The sequence below is a fragment of the Aplysia californica genome, unplaced genomic scaffold, assembly GCF_000002075.1.
Source record: "Aplysia californica isolate F4 #8 unplaced genomic scaffold, AplCal3.0 scaffold00700, whole genome shotgun sequence".
Classification (NCBI taxonomy): domain Eukaryota; kingdom Metazoa; phylum Mollusca; class Gastropoda; order Aplysiida; family Aplysiidae; genus Aplysia; species Aplysia californica.
In genome coordinates this window covers 310037-330842 of record NW_004797970.1, presented here as the reverse complement: position 1 = coordinate 330842, position 20806 = coordinate 310037, and the positions used below count along the sequence as shown (strand labels likewise).

Genomic DNA, 20806 nt, shown 5'->3' with positions numbered 1-20806 from the left:
GTTGGCCTAGATCTAGGCTATAACGGTGAACGCGCACCGGGTGAGAATAGCCAAAAGACTCGCCTGCACTATTCTCACCCCGGGTGAGAAGAGAGGTGGCCAATAATAATAATAATAATAGCATAATAATTGTATTTGTATAATAATAGCACATTTATCATGTGTAACCATGTTCTCTAGTCTATAGAGCCTACAGCATGTTCAGGACTCACAACTGGAAAAAGGAGCAAGCATACATAGTAAAGATCCACAGTAGATCTAGTGACCAGTGCCTACTTTTTACTCAATCTTGGTATTATTTTACTTTAAGTCAGTATCGTCTCATGCTCAAGTATTGTAAAGTCCTTTTCTCGTTCATTCTTATCCGTTTAACACTTACACAAATACTGACCTTATATTTGCCGCAAAGTATTTGTTTTTATTTGAAATCCCCCCCCCCGGTTTCCAGTTTTATTTTTTTTGGGGGGGATATTGCATAACTGCATCAGGGCATATTATGAGCACGCGGGACACACATTAATACATTTTCAGTTGGTGGGAAATTTTGAATTGTGTGTGTGTCAGTCTGCTTGAGTTTGTGGCCTTCTTCTAGAACCGCCTGCGTTGGTTCGTAATCGAGGCATACGTCTCATTCAAAATACGCCAAGTTGGTAGCTCTAGATCATGAGAGGTTCGTCCAATGAAATTATAGAAGAAATTGACCCACTTAGACATGAGGAACTCGAAAGGATAGTCAGGAAACAAGCTTGTTTGATAGTTTTGAATACCATTGTGCAGGTACAAAGAACAATTTGAGTGCAAAACATTCGGAAATTGACCTATATTATCCCCTTTCGAACCTCAGGTCATTCATAACAACAAGAGCGTCCAGAAAGGTTGAAAGGTTTATAATTCGAATGGGCGTAACTTCTCGTAATGTCTTATCAGCTTGTGACTGTGAGAGGGGGTTATTCATGTGTTTGTAACACTTTATAAATAGAAAGCTATGAAAGATAGAGCAATATTTTCATCATCGATTATTACACTCCCACGGTATTCATGGCGAAAACACACGTTTCCCGGCGCGCGCTGTACACCAACAACAGTACACACTGAGTGACCCTGGCGGCCTGCCCGGCACGTCCGACGTAAGCTGTTGATGATAAGATTCGCATCTCAGCACAGACGCAGGACAAGAGTTAAAGCCTGCTGTAAGCCGGAATCCTGTCATAACAGTAACCGTTTAGTATAAATTATAAAAGTGGGGCCCACTGGACAGACCAGATTTCTAGATTCTCAGGATTGTTTTGATGGCTGGTCGGGTGGACAATATATTAATATTATATTCAATAACAGCGTTAAAAGAGCAGAGCTACCACCCCAAATTTAAGAAAACTGTAATAAAAACTTTCATCTGCTAACCTTGGAAAGAGTCGCTGATAGAAAATAAAGCAACGAGCATACAAATATTACAGCCAGAACCCAGCGTCTCCTCAAGACGCGAGGGTACAACATTGGTATCCTAGAACTTTTCTGCTCTCCGCCATGAAAACAAACATTTATCACACAGAGCAATTGGTAAACAAAGATAGTCGTTACAGTTTCGAAATAAAGACGTGTTTTATCACTGGTTACGATCTAGGCCTATTAAAACCAAAACACATGATATATCTATCTTTGATTTATATCGAATTACATTTGTTCATAAAGTACATTAAAAAATTCCTAACCTAGTCTTTTATTCTTCATATAGTTCGAAACTATTGCATAGCTTTTTAAAATTCCGTATCAACTTTTTGTTTAAATAGTTCATTTCTTAAATTAGTTAGTGTGAACTGTCTTCTTCACTTGTAAAATGTTTTCTCCGTTTTGAATTTTTCTTGTCAAAATCAATTAATCAAGTTTATCCCTTTATATGCCCTGTTAGTATTTTGTTATCTTGAAAAGGAGAGAAATTCTCCCCCAAGATAGTGCACGTATCAATAAAGTCTAGCGATTTTTCAACATATTCTCGTACGGAGATTTGTATGTTTATGATAACAATTTCAATAGTAACAAGCGAACTCTTGGTCCAGTCTCAAGTTATTTTTCAATCATTTTCACTTCACTCTGCAGACATAAATGAAGAGCCAGTTTGAAAAGTGGAGTTAAAGCTGCGTTTCTTTGGAGGCATTAATAAGTTTGCTAGTTCTAACTAGCTGGTGGTCAAGTTTCTCAACCTACTATTGTTGTAGTATAGTGTAGTGTAGTCTGAGAGAGGTTCTTGTGTGTGTGCTATACTGTAAATGCTCTGCTATGTCATGATATTGTTATAATATTGTTGACACTGAAGTGTTTTCAAGTCATGCACTATTGCCATTGACTCTGAGAATATAAGCCACTACAAACTTGGTTGTTTGTCAAGCTAAAATTTTAAAAAATGCTCAAAACTGAACTCTTTACAAAGCCATCTGCGTAAAATTTCGTCATGGATACTGATCATTGGCTTACATCCAAAGTTGATGCTGAGGAACCTATTAGAGCCTATGGAGCTACAGCCTCCAATGCGTCTCCCACTGGAAAAATACGAAATCAGGAAGATGTGGACATTCAGCTGTATGATTTTAAAGTATGTAAATAATGTAGATGCAACCATTAAAACAATTGGGAGGAGTTTCTGCAGAGGGCCGGCACTTACTACTCAGTTACTGAGTCACTACCGTGACAAGGTCCACTGAGCTAAGAGTTATGGTTAGGGAATACCACGCTCAAAATATCCCCTCTTTTTTGTGTTTTGTTTGTCAGCTGGCCCTCTACGGAACTCCTTCCAAAAACTTGGTTAACAATTTGAAGATGAAGGAAGCCCTACTGCCTACTGTGTGTATTGTAAGGTGTTTCTATTGAATTGAGGGTTGAGTTGAATGTAAGATTGAAAACCTTTTAAAATTGGTTTGTTACTGCGATATAGGTGGAATAACAGTATGATGGAAATCAGTACAGTCGAAATAGTGTAAGATGGCCTTTCATTGTTGAAGAGAAATATATACATGGCCGTTTTAGACTAGACAGGTGGCTGTCTTTGGCCTACCATTATATTATAGCCTGTGGCTGTGCGTACAGCTCTCCCGGGGGCATAGCCACAAGGCTATGCGTACGGCCCTCTAAAGTTAGTTAGAAAGCCTTGATAGTCGCTCAGCTGGACCGCGTCACTTTATCGATAGATCAATATCTTTGCCAAGAGACGCTGTACGAGGTCCGGATAACTTGCAAAGTCATTGGTCACTATTCATTACTTTGACCTGTAATTTACTATATGATCACTTTCCATATATATAAAAAATACTGAAACTGTTGGCATAGGAGCCACTTCGATCATTATAATGTTAAAAATTTGCAAGGAAGAACATAGGAAGTGGCCAATTGTACGATTGTCTCATATAATGTACAAATGCCTTGAGAGCAGGTTTGACTGTACATTCAAAAGTGTGTATTGATCATATGATAAGGTAAAGTAAACATAGAATATAATTAACCCTTGCCTTGACATCTGCGATAAAGATTATATGTCGCACTGTAGAGCTGTGCCCATTCGATTTCACTTCTATTCGACATTCATGATTTTTACGCTATTCACAGCAATTTGAAGTGTGGCAGAGCCATTCGAATGCTGTGTGATTTTTTAAAATATTGGATTTCTTCTAATTTATCTCAACCCGTAGTAAAATTAAAGTGTAATAAAATATCTTAATTCACTGAGGTAAATTCAATGTTACGTTCAAGTTGATGATTACTGGACCGAGTGATAAGAGGAGCCAGTAAGAGTTATAAAACGTGCCTCTAAAAGGCACTTGTGATGCCATTAATAACTCAACAGATCGTCGCTTCGGAGATTTTGTGTACATTGCATACTGAGCTCCCTTTGCACAAAATTCGACATTCGAAGGGATTTGGGTATCCAGAACCGCTTCGAAGCGCAGCGGCGAAATGGGAACCCACCAGCGTTTCGAAGCACAGCGAATGTTTTTTTGTATACTGGCATACTTAGCTCCCCGTGCCCAATGGGAATTCAAAGTGTAAGGCTGTATGGAGACCCACCAGCGCTTCGAAGTGCAGCAAATAGTTTTTTTGTATACTGGCATACTTATCTCCCCTTGGACAATGTGATTTAAAGTATTAGGCTTACATATATATGACCGTGGCTTTGAAGCGCAGCGAATGTTGGTTAAAAAATTTTTTTTATGATTGTAGGCTGCCAGACTTACTTAGCTCCCCTCGACATTCGAAGGACAAGGTTATAAATGTTGTGATGTGATGTCATCGCATCGCTGTGTGTCGTGCGTGATTAGAGCCAGTCGTGTTTTAACCACAAAAAGAAAAGAATCAGCCAGCCACTCGTGGGGAGATCATCCAAAAGGTTTTTATACACAGTTTGTGGGTAGGCCTAGGTGGGGTGGGGGGATGGCTGGCGGGGACGAATGAAATGAGAGGTTAACAGGGTTGGGTTGATTTAAATCAGTTGATTTTTAAAATTTAAATCAACTTGATTTTTAAAATAATAATCAGTGATTTAAATCACTTTTTAAAAAATTTATTTTTATCGGTTTTTACACATTTCAACATTCAGAATTCCTTTCCTTGGTTTCATAAAACAGATATAAGGTTTAGTAGACTAATATAATCATGCTTAAAAGTCTGCTTTCCCCCCTTTCACTGTAAAATAATACAGTATTCAATTTACTTTTTTTTCCATAATTGAAATCAGAGCTGGGTCGATTTAAATCAGTTGAGTTTTTTAAATTTTAATCAACTTGATTATAAAAATAAAAATCAGTGATTTAAATCACTTTTCAAAAAAATGTATTCAGTTTTTACATATTTAAACTTTCAGAATTCCTTTCCTTGGTTTTATTAAACAGATATAAGGTTTAGTAGACTAATATAATCATGCTTAAAAGTCTGCTGTAAAATAATACAGTTCTCAATTTACTTTTTTTTCATAATTGAAAACCAGGGTTGGGTTGATTTAAATCAGGTCGATTTAAATCCGTTGATTTTTTAAAATTTAAATCAACTTGATTTAAAAAATAAAACTCAGTGATTTAAATCACTTTTAAAAAATGTTTTCTGTTTTTACATCTTTAAACATTCAGAATTCCTTTCCTTGGTTTTATAAAACAGATATATAAGGTTTAGTAGACTAAAATTGCTTAAAAGTCTGCTTTCCCCCCTGTCACTGTAAGTAGTAAAATAATACAGTATTCAATTTACTTTTTTTTTCATAATTGAAATTAACATTTTATTTTTATTTTTTTAGACAAACACAAGCGCGTGCTCACACACACACTGTAATAAAATGCAAGTTTATCTTTGCATAATTACCCCCTCCCCCCCCCCCCCCCCCCCACTTCCTTTTAGACTGACATTTTCTTCATTTTTTGTCTGTAGCCATAATTCACTGATATAGCAGATTAAGGCTTTCTAAAATTGCAGTTGCTTTAATTAATCATTAGTTAAAATAAAAGACAATGCATTTTGCACTAAAAGAACATACTTTTAGCCACCAAAAATCCCAAACTGTCGACATTTTTTTAAAAATAAAAAATAAAAAAATCTGATTTAAAATTTAAAAAATCTGATTTAAATTTTGAAAATCGATTTTTTTAATTTTGATTTTAAAAATTAAAAAAATCACCAACCCTGGAGGTTAAAAGTATTATAAGTGGTGCTGGCTAGGCTAAAAATATACATTACATGTCTTGTTGTAACACTCACATTGCCCTTTGTCTCAGTCCCTATTCCAATGTCTGTGCTCTCTCTTACTTCATGGCTGCATTGTAGATTGTTGGAGCACATTCTGTTCTCTTGCCTTTGTCCATTTCAGGTCGGTTCTTTGGTCGCTGCACTGTTGTGTAATTTTAGAGATTGCGTTGTCCTTCAGACTGCAAATATTTGCATTCCGTTTTTGTTTTATTTGTTCAAAATTGTATGCATAATTTGTAGTGTTATTATTAGGCCTATTATGCTGCCAACAGAATTCTCTTGAACTTTTTAACCAATTATTGCCTGAAGTCTTTGCCTATACGTAAATCTGTGCAGTTAAATTTAGTGTGATTTGATCAAATTGTACCATGTCAAGCAAACCCACGGAAAGTATTGTATGTTTGCAAGTTATTTGAGAAGATTAACAAAATAAAGCTACCAATCAAAGAACCTCCAAAAAGACAATATGACCTTGCAAACAGCAGTGTTGTGCGACGCTGCGACAGTGTGCGTGTGTGTTAGATCTATCGTTCGACCCTTTTTTTCCAAGCAGACACTAGATATGAGTGGTCGCCTGTTTCTATCATTCCCCCTCTCCCTTCCCCCTCTTCAACAGTCGCTTGTTTGTTATTTAAAAAACCCCAACCCAAACAGACAAACCAATGTTTCATCACTGCACACGATGCGCAAGCCGTGGATGCTATACGTAGAGAGGCAGACACACATTGAGCTGAGAATCTCTGGATGAATAGTGCTGTGACTGTAAATAATGAATATTCAATAAAGAATGCTGCTGATAGACTCATCGTATTAGGGCTCACCTTTGGCCTACAAATACATGTATACAAGAAAAAAACTATTTCACATGGTATTCGAATAGCACGAACAGTGACATCGCGCTTCAAAGCTTCGATAATTTTTTTAGAACTCAAAATCGCACAGCACTATTGCCCAGCACTTTTACTTTTGTTGCATGGCTGTTACAGAGTAGATCAAAATCTAGCTTTAAAACTTCCTCAGATGATTATTTTCGTCTAAGATAGTCTTTATCCCGTCTCATTACTTATCCCCTCTTGTGTCACATGTCAAGTGTCACTGTGTGGGAATAATTAGATCGCAGAGTCCTGTAGTATGTGCCTGTTGTGTACACTTCTGTGAAAGTTATCAGAATGGTCATCACTACGTTAAAGTCTACTTTTGAGCTAGTCATTACTTTAATTCATATATATGGCCTTAATAATGCAATTGCAAGCGCTGTAAAACCTTACTAAAACAAAGCTTTAGTTCAGATGTGTGTAGATCCTAACTGAATTTCACTGCTGACACCTGTTTTCACCAAGAAATTTTTTATTGACATACTATGTTGAAGTAAGATATTTTAATGTCTAAAGCCATGCATCATAACAACTTAAAACATCGTCCATTACTGAGTAGAAATAATTAACATCATTTTTCATTATTTGATCTTTTGAAATAATAAATAAAGGATTTTTTTGGTGTAAATGCCCCAAAGAAACACATGAGGGTGCTCTGTTTTCTTTTCATGGTTTCGTAACTTCATCTGATATTACGAGTTTTATATGCTAAGCATATATGACGATCTTATGTCATATTCCTGAGATTTCTGTATTCTTTCTTTCTTTTTTATTCACAGGGTGTGAACTTCAAGGATCCTTTAATACCTCAGAGCCATTCAGTTCCTATCAAGTAAGGCTCTATCATGCATTGTATTATATCATTCTTTGTATAATAATGAAATTATAATGGGAATTGTAAAAATAAACTGGTTTATCTATTACAGAGTAGTCTTTTACTCAAGACCCTTCGTAATTTGCAATATTTTGTAAATTATTTTAATTTATATATATATATAAGTATTTAAAGCTAGGACAGTGTACTTTGTTTTATGATTGGTTTATTTTTGTATTTTGAAAAGTGTATTGTGAGATCTTGTGCTGTGGTTTTTATTTTATTCATTATACTTTCCTTACAATAAGTCAACACAAAACTAAGAAAACTGATACAATCATTCTTAGTATTTTTTTTGGTGAATGACATGAATTATTTTGTTGTCCGCTGACTGGGTTTCGAAATTGCTCTATTAATTATTTTTTAAAATTTAATTGTTGTATTTTCAGTGAAGAAAGAAAACCAGCTCAGCGGCCGACTTCCTTGCTGAGTAGTCAGTCTAGTGATCACCACAGTGTTGCATACTCGGATACGTCCTTCAATCAACATGACAGGTGTGTCTTTTTTTTCAGGTGTTTGTAAATCTGTTTGTATTTGTGGTGGCTGGAGGGCGTCTTTGACTACTACAGTCAAACCTGCTGTAACGGCCACCTGTACAAGACAATCACCTATACAAACAACCATTCCTCCCTTCCCCCCCCCTCCCCTTTTATGTTCTTTAATGTTATAAACACACTATCTAAGATGTCCACCTGTCAAAGGTAACCGCTTTCCTTTGACAATAGATGGGCATCTTGGACAATTTTGACTGTGTTAATGCGTTCATTGTTGGATATTTTGGTACCATTTGCTCTCTAGACACTTACTGTTTATTGATTGTAAAATGATTGTCAAGGCCTATCTTCTTTAACTCAGCATGACAAATTGGTGACACCATTTTAATACTTGCTGTAAGAGAAAATTTGATGTCACACATGTTTAAATGCTTCTTTTATCCTTTTTTAGATTTCTTCTTTGTCAATTGATAGTATTTCTAAATTGACATTACAGCTGATTCATGCCAGGCCTGTTTCACTGTGGTATACATCCTTCCAATCTGCAGTGTCTCCTGCCTCTCTGTCAACTGCATGTCCGATTTGAAAAGATTCTTAATCGTTTAGAGTATTTTGACTGACCCAATATATATGGGTATCAATTGAAATTTTGATTTGCACACAGATAATTTGACATGACTATGCCTGTTAATACTGTTACTCTTTCTATTCAAACTGCCCTGGTGTCCTTCATGTCGCAAAATGTTCACCTGACTCTGTGAGCCTTTTGTCCTTAATTTCTCTGGAGAATTTTATGTTTCTTTATTTTCTTCACCTCTATGATCAGGAGAGTGGGAAATCTGAGAAAGTGCTCAAATTTTTCCGCCTACCATAATAATTGCATTTATATTTTGCATATCCACGCTCAAGAGCATGCTCTATGCACTTTACAACTATTATTACCCCAATTGACCCTCTGAGAACACTCAGAAACATTCTCGGCTTCCGCAAAAGCATACCGTGCAAGCTGCGGATTTCACGCGCTCAAACACTATCAAACTGACAAGATGGTTCACTGTCTATAGCCGGGTACCCATTTACACCTGGGTGAAGTAAGGAAAATTTGTGCAAAGTGCCTTTCCCAAGGACACAACGTCGAGTCCTTGGTGGGATTCGAACCTACGACCTTACGGTTGCGAGTCCGAGAGCCTAACCACTTGGCCACCAATGCCACGTCTTACCATCTTCGTAAGCCTGACATCATACCAGGTTCTTTGGCTGGATGTTCAATCTCCTTTCCTCTACGTCACGATAGTTTTGAAACATAGTCTTTTTTCATATTATTGGTACACCATTTAAGCACATGTAGACCCTGAACATAAAACATGTCTATACTATGAAACTATGAAAATGTTTGACATTTGAAACTCTCTTTTTCTCCCAAATTTTACAGCTGGTTGAGGCATCCCAAGGTGAGAGAGAATTGGAAAATTGTTCTGGCATCTGCTTTTTTGTCAGTACTGGGAATAGGTAAGTTTTTTAAAGCAATGTTGATGTGAATGATTGAATTACTCAATAGATCAATGCTTAAATGTATGTTGTTGAATCTATTTGTGTTCTTGGTTACTTAATAAATATTTTACAAAAAGGAAGCTGAAATTTGTCCTTTGTCAGAAGTGCAGTAAAAAAAAAGTTTGTGAAGAAATGGAAAATATTGTTTTTATTGATAGATGAAATAACTCATAGTCATTATCCCTTGTCGTGTAAATTTGAAAGTGACATATATGAGACATTCCTCATGATTACTGTTCTGAAGCAGTTTATTGCCATGGAATGTTCTAATAAAAGTTCTATAATTCTATTTACCCACGTTTTTCTTTAAACCTGTATATGTGCCTTCCCTTTAGCATTATTACATACTCTTGTCTGGCAAAGAAAATATTGATCGGTACTTTTCACACCACTTTCTGTGCTCTTGTTACTTGTTTTTTCACTACCTTCATTGTTTTGTGTTTTTTTTGGGTGTTTTTTAGTTTAGTTGTTTTGTTGTTGGGGGGGGGGGGGGGGTTCCTTTGCTCTTTTACTTTGTCACAAATGTTCTTGACTTGAAGAATTTGATAACATCGTGGGAAACTGATTATTTTATGTTGTGTGTATTTCAGCTCTGGTTTTGAGTGGGATCATACTGGCGTTCACCCCTGCTCGAGGTAAGATCTTTATTTTAACCTTTCAGTTATTCTTTGTGTGTGTGTGTTTGTGTGTGTATTCTTTGTGCTAGTGATTTTCCACTTCATTATTGAGGCTTATTGTATAGGTTTAAGTTTGGTTCTGTTTTTGGGTTAGTTTCTTTCTAAATCTCTCTTTTTTTTTTAAGGGGGGGGGGGGGGCTGTATTTATGGAGAGGAAGATTTGGTGTTTGTGATAAAGAGAAACGAAAGGATATATCTACCCCAAAAAACTTATGACAAGTAATAGTAAAACAAGGAACAAAAATAGCAAGTAGATAGCACCGCTGGTAGCTCTTAGGCGCCCTTTTTTTTCTCCCTCTGATGTTTCTGTCTGCCCTTCCTACTTTTTCCCCCAGTGTGAAATGGCCGTTATTGTGTCAGTGTACTTCACTTAGCTCAAATGAACAAACATTTTTATACAAAAGAAGTGAGTGTATCATTTGTTTCATGTTTCAGGCTGGCATTGTTTGATCTTTTGCTTCATTGGTCTCCTGTGTGTGATACCAGGAGGTGAGTATCAGCTGTAGTGTATCTAACCTAATGATAAAGCCTGCCTCCTAAATTACCTGAATTGTGTGGAAGGGGGCATAAAAAATCATTCTGGGAAGGAGTATTGTCTACTTTGTTACATCAAGCAACAGAAGCGAGGACATGCTCAAGCTCTTTTCTGAGATCTGAGAGGAACTTCACCATTTTGGTTTTTTTCATTAATAACCAATATGTACAAATATTTGCCCTCACACCCTGATAAAATGTCATATAGTCTCTTTCTTTCTTCTTTTTTGCTTACATACTGCAAATCCTAAGGATTTTAAGGAAAGAATGTATGTGCTGTGAAGCACATTTCGTTCTACTGGATGTTTAAAAAAACCTTATGTATATGAGCAATTGCCAAAACGTGAGACTCTCTTGAGACTCAGTGGTGAAAAAAAAATTTTCTTACTAATTTGACTCTCTTTTCTGTCAGTCACAGATTGACATTTAGTGCTCATATTCCTAGAGTATCAGAGCAAGGAGATGTACGGTTTTGGAGATATGGGTCTATTGGTTTGGCAACCACTGAATTTCTTGTATGTAACAGTGATGACAAAAACAGATAAGCAGCATGGCAAATTATAGACTTTAAATTCCATTTGTTTAGTAAACAAACACTTTGTACACTATGAACTCCATTCATAATGGTAATATGAATGACAAGCTTTGTAACAATGACGCAGTGCACAGAACATGTCATCATTGTTATGTACAAGAAAGGATACACATTGGACATTATCATTGACAACACATCACAATAGTGAAAGGCTGTACAAATACAGTTATCAAAGCCTCAGTACCAGAAAAACACATGTGTAAAACAATTTTTTAACTAATATGAGGCAAAAGCACAAAATCAATGGAGCTGACTTGTACATAACAGTGATGACAAACATGACTTGTACATAACAATGATGACACAATGTACAGGAAAAGACAAAGGTCTTGCCTCCAGAGATAAAAGCGCACTTTAAGAATTAAAAAAACCCAGGAGAGGTTTCTTTTGCTTTGAAACAGATATCAGGTCATATCAAAGACAGTGGACAATCACAATTATGTGGCTAATTATGACAAACAGTACTCGTACATAACAGTGATGACAAAACATACTGGGAAAAGGTAAAATCATGCCTACAAAGACCAAATTTGCACTAAGAGATACACAGATCAATAAAGGCGTATTTTGCTTCTAAATGAATCTTGCATGTATGAAATATATGTTGAAAATTTATTGATATTAGCAATTATGAAAAATATTACTTGTACATAACAATGATGACACAATGTATTGGAAAAAGGTATATCATACCAAGAAAGAACAAATGTGTATTTTTGAGTTAGACAGATAAACAAGGACATGTTTGTTTATTTGTTTGAGTAAAGAGAGCACACATTACTTTAAAAATGTTTGCTCTTAGGACAATGTAATTTCTTGTACGTTAGTCAGTCTTGTATGGCTGCATGACGACAACCCAAACGTCATCACTGAGCACAAAAGCTAAATCTATAACCACAGAAATGATCCATCTCTCGAAGTTTGTTCACACATCACACTCTTGTTCCAGGAATCCAGTGTAAACAAGGCAATTTCACTCAAATATTCAACAGAGTAGCCTAAAAACACGCAAAACAGCCCAGTACGTCACATTCAACGCAAAATTCTTGTGCGTCACCGGACGCTGAAGGCAATGACTACTTTCGTTTTTCTGTTTCCCCCGTTGCTTCCGTTGTTCTGGGGACGCGGGTAAGGGGAAGTCACTCAAGAAAACAATTATACCCGGGCACTTTTGATGACCCGTTCAAAACAAAAGTGGGCGAAATTCGGACTTCCGGCACGTCGCAAATTGACGACAATAACGGCGAATGTTAAACAGCCGACCGAAATCGTAGATCTAGGAACCCGATGTTCCTTTCGCGCATCGCGGCTTTTGAAGTATTGAATAAACGACGATAGGCAAAGAGATTTAACCAGCTACGGTGATTCTACTGAAAAATAATGGTGTTTTCTGAAACACCTAGTCCGTGACGACACGACAGACGCACAAGTAATCCGAATTGTTCGTCTATTTGCAAACAAATAAACCGATTTCTTGAGCAAGTTAACCTTTCTCAATGACAAATAACATAGGATCAAAGCACACGTAAAAAAAACACATCCAAAAATACTAAATTTTGGACATTCTTGGAAGTTTGCATTGGTGTGCTCAAAATGACACTCCAGGAATCACTAAAAAACGAACATTTTAGGCACAAAATTTACAAACTCAAGATTGTAAAGCTGACAAGGGGTCTGAAACTGCTAATGCAGGTTCTACATCCTATATTTGACGTGTGTATAAGTTTTGGAGGAATAAATACTAATGCATCACATTTTATGCACACTAATGTGAGATGTGTGTGTTTTTCCCCACGTTTTGGCAATGGCTCATATATGTATCTTTCTTGTTCCAGGTTACCACTTTGTGTACATTTTCTGTATTTCGTTCTACTGGATGTTTTTAAAAAAAGTTATGTATATGTTTCTTTCTTGTTCTAGGTTACCACTTTGTGTACATTTTCTGTATTTCGTTCTACTTGATGTTTAAAAAAAAGGTTATGTATATATATATGTATCTTTCTTGTTCCAGGTTACCACTTTGTGTACATTTACTGTGCAGCCTTGGGCCGTCCTGGCTACCAGTTTGAAAACCTGCCAGTGTTACGCTGAGTCTGTGATCTTCACACTCCCTCTGTGGCCTTGCCGAAGGGACAATTCGTTGATGGAGGGCATTGATCCTTCCTCCTTTCATTTGAACAACGCGCCATTGATTGAAGGAGCTGTCCTGATTTAATTCAATCGCCCTTCACCGTTCGAAAAGGGTTTGAGATGGGGAAACATTTCTGTCTTATCACAGACTTTCACACTGACCATCACCACTTTCTTCATAAATACATTCCTTGATTTTGTGAACTAATGTGTCCATGCAGCAAAAATGAATGTATACATGCTGTCAAAGTGAATGTGTACATGCAGGCAAAGTGATATAACTCAAACTTTAAGCCTTGTCAGTTAAGACAAGTTCTACTTTTTTCTTTCTGAACAAGTGTTCCCATCCTTCATTTTTTTCTTTGTTTACAGAGCTGTCGAATCATTAAAATATTTATGGGTTTCTCTTTGACAAAAACAAAGTTTTAAAACAAATAAATCATACTTAAGCACTGTTTGCACCTAAATGTGAAGTATTAAACTTGTACTTAAATGATGCGGTTAATGTGATTGAGGCACCAATGGAATTTCATAATCAGCTACCCATGTTAATTCATGTTAGCTTCTGCAATGCTTGGAATTGAATTTTCTTTAATTGCCTATCTGTGTGCTTTGTTACATTAAGAAAAAAGAAATGTCACATAAGTGTTAGCCCACCACTTGCTACTGTAGAAGACAAGTTAGTGTACAGTAAGAAGAAGTTGTATAGATGATGTCTAAAATGTCATCAAGAATCGCCCTGGTCATTTCATAATGGCTCTCATCTCATTTCCTGAAAGAAATTCAGAATGTGCAAAAATAGAACTTTAAGTTTCTGATGCACAGCATTTTTGACATTACCAAAGTCTCATTCTGTATTTACCGGTGGTTTTGTTTTGGAAACTATTGGTTTTAGTTTTCTCGAAATGATTTACACTTCAGTGCATTATGTGCTAAGAGAGGTCTGAAATAGAGAAGAAGGTTAAGTTGAAGTGTAGAGAAGGTAGTGAATGAAGAAAATTGATTCGTCCACTAATGCAGCTACAAGAACCTAAAATGAATTTCTAAAAATGCGATGAAACCACAGAAATTAACACCAGTAGGCTGCACATATTATATTTCACTACTGCTCATGCAGGTTAGGTGAGAGAAAGAAGTGGTTGCAAGACAAGACTTTCGTTGTTAGGGGAATGGCTGTTCTCTGCCTTAATGTGTTGCTAGTTTTTGAAGGTGCTTCATATATCAGGGTAAGATGACATTGATTTGAAAGCAATACAGTGCATTTCTGAATGAGTTATAAAGTGTATACGTGTTGAATTGTGCTGGCCCAGACAACCTGCTGACTAGACTGTGCTTGAGTTTTATTATTGTTTCTAATTACTGACTACCTGCGCCCTCCTTTTTTTCCTCTTTGAAATGGCTTTGGAATAATAGATGACATACCCCATAATGAAGGGTGGATCTTTCTTGATGTACAGATACTTCAGGGTTTAAATTTTTATTGTACAGCTCCATGTGGGGTAGGAAATCTTACTCTTTAAGAAACCTTAAATAAGATTTTACAGTTATTAAAGTTGGATTTTCCACAATATAAACATACTTTATGATTTAAAATTGTTTATTTTTATGTTCTTTGAGAGATAGAAAAGCTCACTTCAAAGAAACTGCCTATAGAAAATGTAAGTAAGATTTTGGTCGAGGGCCGTGATATAAATGCTAGTATAAAGTCTCTTATTTTTACCTCCGTTGCTCAGGTATGCGGACATGATTTACGCATTTTTTCCCCCAGATATATACAACTAACAAGTGAATCATATAATTCCATTGTTCCAAACTAATTTAATTTGTTGTTGTTTTTACTCTTAATTTCTTTTTGTAAATATTTGTTCATTGATGCCTGTTTACTTTTGACAATGAGAAGCTGTGTTGTTTTTTTATCGCCATTTTGAACTTTTTATGCAGACAGGATTGTATTAGTCCAACATACCTCTGTTTGACATCCTTACAGCTGTTAGATCATCTAAAAATTATTTATCAAAACAATTGGGTTTTTAAAAGAAATTCAGAATTTTGTATCTCAAAATATGATCGATTCCATCGCTTAAAGAGAGGTATAGAAACAAAACATATGTACAAATGTAGAATGTGTTTTTCTTCGACTCTTTCTCTGTCATGACTAGCTGCATGTTCAGGATGATCTGCATTTGGATTCTTCTCTGGTTTGTGATCTTAAGCTGTTTGAGTTTGTGTCTTTGGGTCTTCCCCTTTCTTGTTCAGTCAGTCTAGAACATCTGGCCCAGAGGTGGTGAATCAAAGGCCATGAAGAGTTCCCGAGAAATGACAATAGTCGTGAACTCAGAGACAAAACTCAAGATCTTTTCAACTCTATTTCAACGGCAAAATTAACGAAGTCTGGAATAACGCATGTTGGTCTCACTATCATGACAGTGTTGCTAGATTTCTTACAGGTTGAAGAGAGGGTTTCAATGTTTAAGCAATATTTTCCTTGTGTGATGGCCTGCACAGTGCTTCCAGGTTGTCTTGAATTCTGCCCAGGGCACGCAGTCTTTCTCTGAAGCGTGTTGCCTGTTTCCCCACGCTTTTGCTTTGACTCAGGCAACAAGGTTATGTTTTTGGGTCAGTGTTTGGAAAAAAATTACCACCGTAATGTCAAGTGTGACATTTGTTCTGGTATCAGTGTGCACTATATTTGTTTCTTTCCATAATGATGTTATGGAAGTGTTTTATCTTTTTCCCGGCCTTTCTGTTCTTTTGGGAATGAAAAGTTCAGGTTGGATACTGTTCTGAGAAAAGTTCAAAATTTAGAAACTTCATTCACTAATTTTTATTTACATGTACATAGTGACAAATGATATTAGTATCAGTAACCTTTTTTTCCCCCCGCCCCCAGTCGAATCTTCTTGTTAGTGCTGTACGATTTTGAATTTTTTAAAAATCACAAAGGTTCGAAGCGTGATGTCACTATTCGTGCTATTCGAATACCGTGCGAAGTTTTTTCTTCTACATGTACATGTAGGCTTTAGGCGAGGCCTAATACGGTGAGTCTCTCAGCGGCATTCTTTATTGAATATTCATTATTTATAGTCACAGCACTATTCATCCAGTGATTCTCAGCTCAGTGTGCGCCTGCCTCTTTACCTAGAGCACCCACGGCTTGCTCAGCATGTGCAGTGATGAAACATTGGGTTGTTGGTTTTTTAAAGAACAAAAAGGCCACCTAGGCCTACCCACAAATTGTATAAACCTTTTGGATCTCCCCTCGAGTAGGCTGTGGTGGCTGGCTGATTTTTTGGGGGGGGGGTTTTTTGTGGTCAAAACACGACTGGCTCTAAGTCTTAATCACGCACAACACACCGTGATACGATGACATCACATCACAATGTTCATGAACTTGTGCTTAGAAGGTCGAACTGTACAAGGGGAACTAAGTAAGTCTGTCAGCCTACAATAAACACCCCCCCCCCCCCCCAACATTCGTTGCGCTTCGAATTGTTCTTCGAATGTCACATTATTCAAAGGGAGCTAAGTATGCCAACGTACTAAAAACCATTGGCTGCCATTCAAAGTGGTGGCTGGGTCCCATATTATATCGCCTTGTGCTTTCTAAAGGGAGCTCAATATGCAATGTGCCCAAAATCTTCGGCTGCACATTGAAGTGATGGTCTATTGAGTTATTAATGGCATCACGAGTACTCCTACTGGCTCCTCTTATCACTCTGCCCTGTAATTATCAACTTGAACGTATTGTTGAATTTACCTCAGCGAATTTAGATATTTTATTATGCGGGTTGAGAAAAATTAGAAGAAATCAATTGGTGAAAAAAAATTACTCTGCATTCGAATGGCTCTGCCACACTTCGAATAGCTGTGAATAGCGCAGAAATCATGAATGTCGAATAGTGGTATCGAATGGGCACAGCTCTACTTCTTGTAGCTTACCGAATGCTAATTATGTAATAAATTTTAGTACTTTTTTCATATTTATTATTGAAACATGTCTTTTTTTCCATTCCATCTGTTGAATCCTGTTTTGAAATAGAGATTGATCAATGTTTGCAGTACATTGACAAGTTTTTATGAGAACCCTCACTTTAAGAAGTCGAAGCTGTGCTTTAAATTGATGAATCTATTAATTTATATGTCTCTCATGCTGCAATGTTATGCTTGCATTTGATTATTTATGCCAGTGCAATACTCCCGTGAATTTACTGCATTTAGAAACACCCTCAGGAGAGTCTGATTTTTTTATTGTGTGCATACTAGTGTACTTTTGTGCATGTGTGGAGAGAAATCTGTTTTTTTTCATATTCTCATACAGGACCTATGAATGTATTCCTCTTTCTTATTTGTGTGATTTTTGTAGCATTTTTACAAACATATCTGGGACCAATCAGTTTACCCCATCTCTGTATTTTAGCAGATTGTTTCTGTGTTACTTGTTTCTTTCATAACGGCAAAACAGTTGAGGTGTGCATTCCAGTTTTTATGTCGCCCAGTGTGCACTGACATTGCTAGACGTATCTTTACGACACTACGAGGGGACCTGTCATATATGCAAATCAGTTTTGAGACATACCTTTCTTAATCTTATATCTTTTAACCATGAAGTAGGCTACATTATCTCCAAGTTTGGATGAAATAAAAATCTTGAATTAAAGTACCACATAATGTGAAAAAATAAAATGAGCTCAAGAGGAGTTGTATAATTTGACTGAAATGACAGGTGTTCTCATAGTGTACAAATTGAAAGGAGGTACTTCATTGTTCTCTTGATGTTGTTTTTTTTTTTTAGTGTAGAAAATGGATACATACAACATGCAATAAATTGTAGAATCAAATAACCTTGGCTTTGTTTATAGCTCTGAGATACAACGTTACTTCGCCCTTTTCTGACTTTGTTATAAATGAACAGTATAGTTGGAAAACTGAAACTATATCGACTGCTCAGTGTAAGACTCTGTCATACGTCACTTTCAAAACGGCATAATAATATTAATAATAATAGATAGCATTTGTATAGCGCAAATCCCCGCTCAACAGCAAGCTCTATCTATGTGCTTCACAATCTATACTATTACCCCAGCAGACCTGAAAGCATTCTGAAACAAACTCAACTTCTTTGGAAGCATACAGTGCAAGCAGCCATATACAGGCGCTAAAACACTAACATACTGACAAGATCTTTCTCTGTCTATGGCCGGGTACCTATCCTCACTTTGGTGAAGTAAGGAAAGTTCGGGTAAAGTGCCTTTCCCAAGGAAACAACGTCCCACCCGCGGCTCAAACCCCCGAACCCGCAACCTCACGATTACAAGTCCGGTAGCCTAACCACTAGGCCACCGACACCACGTATGGCGGAGTCTTTCACCAAACAGTCGATATGTATTCACTCTTACTTTTCTTGTTGGGTATATATCTTTTAGATAAATTTCTTTGTTTTATTGGTTTGTTTCATACATATATAAGTCATTTCACTAACTTCTTCACGAAACACCCTGCTGTAATTAACTCTCGTGTTTCAACCTGATACTGGTGTGTGAGATTTACGTTGTCACTGAAGTGGAAACACTAAAGATTTTCATGTGTGTTGACAAAGTTGGAAATACGTCTGTGTAGGCTCAATGGAAAGTTCAGGGGTAGGAAGAAAATCTTACTCTTTAATGTTTTCCTTTGAGTAACATTCCAAATTTGACAATGATTCTTTTCATTGTGGGATATGTTTTTAAAATTTTTTTCTAGTCAAGCTGTTTTTCACCTTCTGACGACCATCAGGCAACTTGATGATTATTTTTTATTCAGTTTATGCTGTTTTGACAATTTTACTAGAGAGCCGTAAAACGAAATGTTGTAACCAAGAAAACAAACTTGTAAGTTGTTGCAAATATAATCTAAAGTCAGTATTTTTAAGAATACAATTTTGATAACTTCCTTTATTTTCTCTTTATAGCAAACGTTCATTACTTGTAACAACATTATTATTGTTTTGGCTTTCCTGTAAAATTGTATAAACTGCATATACTTTACTTTTAAAAATGATGGCAGTCTTTTAACAGTTTATTTTCATAGCATATATACTTTATGTCTAGTCGTTAGAACCAGTTTTTTTCTTTCTAGAGCAGAAAGAAAGAGTTCTTTGTCATTTATTCAGTAAATGAGAAATGTAGGAAAGGCAAAAACATAATTGCGAGACGTGCTAACGAAATGAGTTATTTCTCGGATATTAGCCCCGTGGCAATAGATGTATCAACTTAATATGTGGAGTTTGTTCAATTTATATGTTTGAAATAATAAAAGACTTGTTAAACATGAAGAAAATAGCATCAATTGAAAATGTACAAATTTAACCCAGGTGTCAACTTTCGGCCGATATCTCCATTCATAGATTATAAGGAGTAACTCATTTTGTCAGCACGCCTCACATGTAGTGTACCACCTGCAGTGATCCAAACCTTCAAATACTTTTGTGGCAGCTTTTTTGTACTGCTACAGGGGTTTGTTTTTTTTAATCGAAGATTTACAAATCTGACTGTCACACATATTTTTGTATGTGGGGAAGAGGTGTTGGTAGGGAGAGGAGTAGTGAGATTTAAAGGAGACCCTGTTTACAAATTTCAGAGTACTCTTTGAAAATCATAATACATTTGAAATTGTCTAAGAAGAAAGCCTACCTCTGTTGAGGAGAAATGCTGTTGATTTAGACAGGTGGACACGTTGCACAGTGTCGTTATAATATAAAAATATCACAAAGTGTTTGTGTGTGTGTGTGTGGGGGGGGGGGGATGTTGTTTGTACAAGGATTATCTTGGACAGGTGGTCCTTAGAGCTGGTCTGACTGTATTTGAAAATAATCATAATAAGTACTAATATTAATTATTTCCTCTTGTTTGGAAATACAGTGCAGTGTTTAGTTCATCTGTGTATCTTTTTCACCCGGCATCCATTCTTCTCTACATTTGTAAGATTACGGTTTAAATGAAAGTTACAATTTGCAGTTGTAGATAATTTGTTTATTGCACACGTTCTGTCATTCATAAAATGGCCAACATTTCTGTTTCTTTGTTCGGTCAAACTTGATGAGAATATTTATCTTCTCAGTGTCTTTTGTGTGGACGTTTAGTTTTATCCTCATCTCATTTACAGATGGCTGGAAACAAACAAGTAGTTATTTTGGTTTCTGCTTGTTTCGATATCATGGAAAGTTTTAGTGCATTCTTTCAACAACGAAATAAAATACAATCGAACCTGTCCAAGATGACCACCCTTTGTTGAGAAGAAAAGTGGTCATCTTAGACAGGTGGTCCTCTTGGACAATATCATTATAATAATATGATAAGGAATAAACACTGGAGGGGGGGGGG

The 20806-nt window shown here is 36.5% G+C and overlaps 2 protein-coding genes across 3 annotated transcripts in view; one reads left to right on the top strand and one right to left on the bottom strand.

The window, feature by feature from the left end:
- LOC101849794 (SREBP regulating gene protein) overlaps positions 1 to 1555 on the bottom strand; it is a 7181-nt gene extending 5626 nt beyond the window's left edge. The window contains exon 1 of the mRNA XM_005108575.3: positions 1402 to 1555. Coding sequence (XP_005108632.1) covers positions 1402 to 1494 — 93 coding nt within the window. The 5' untranslated portion in view covers positions 1495 to 1555. The remainder of the gene's footprint in view (positions 1 to 1401) is intronic.
- Positions 1556 to 1940: 385 nt separating this feature from the next.
- LOC101849563 (transmembrane protein 134) lies at positions 1941 to 14484 on the top strand. Of its 2 annotated transcripts, none has more exons than XM_035972460.1 (7): positions 1941 to 2587; positions 7373 to 7425; positions 7857 to 7961; positions 9394 to 9470; positions 10103 to 10147; positions 10625 to 10678; positions 13154 to 13298. In XM_035972460.1, exons 1-7 carry the CDS (start codon positions 2447 to 2449, stop codon positions 13285 to 13287), a joined length of 609 nt encoding a protein of 202 aa, XP_035828353.1. In that variant the 5' UTR covers positions 1941 to 2446; the 3' UTR covers positions 13288 to 13298. The 2 variants fall into 2 exon arrangements, with proteins under 2 accessions (XP_035828353.1, XP_005108631.1); XM_005108574.3 differs by lacking the exon at positions 13154 to 13298 and adding an exon at positions 13330 to 14484 and having other exon boundaries at positions 1990 to 2587.
- Positions 14485 to 20806: the final 6322 nt, after the last annotated feature.

Bases quoted from the DNA above. Each gene is read 5' to 3' on its own strand.
- LOC101849563 (XM_035972460.1), top strand. From the start codon at position 2,447: ATGGATACTGATCATTGGCTTACATCCAAAGTTGATGCTGAGGAACCT. The intron at 10,148-10,624 runs GTAAGATCTTTA...TTCATGTTTCAG, and splicing joins GGCGTTCACCCCTGCTCGAG to GCTGGCATTGTTTGATCTTT. The intron at 10,679-13,153 runs GTGAGTATCAGC...TTCTTGTTCCAG, and splicing joins CCTGTGTGTGATACCAGGAG to GTTACCACTTTGTGTACATT.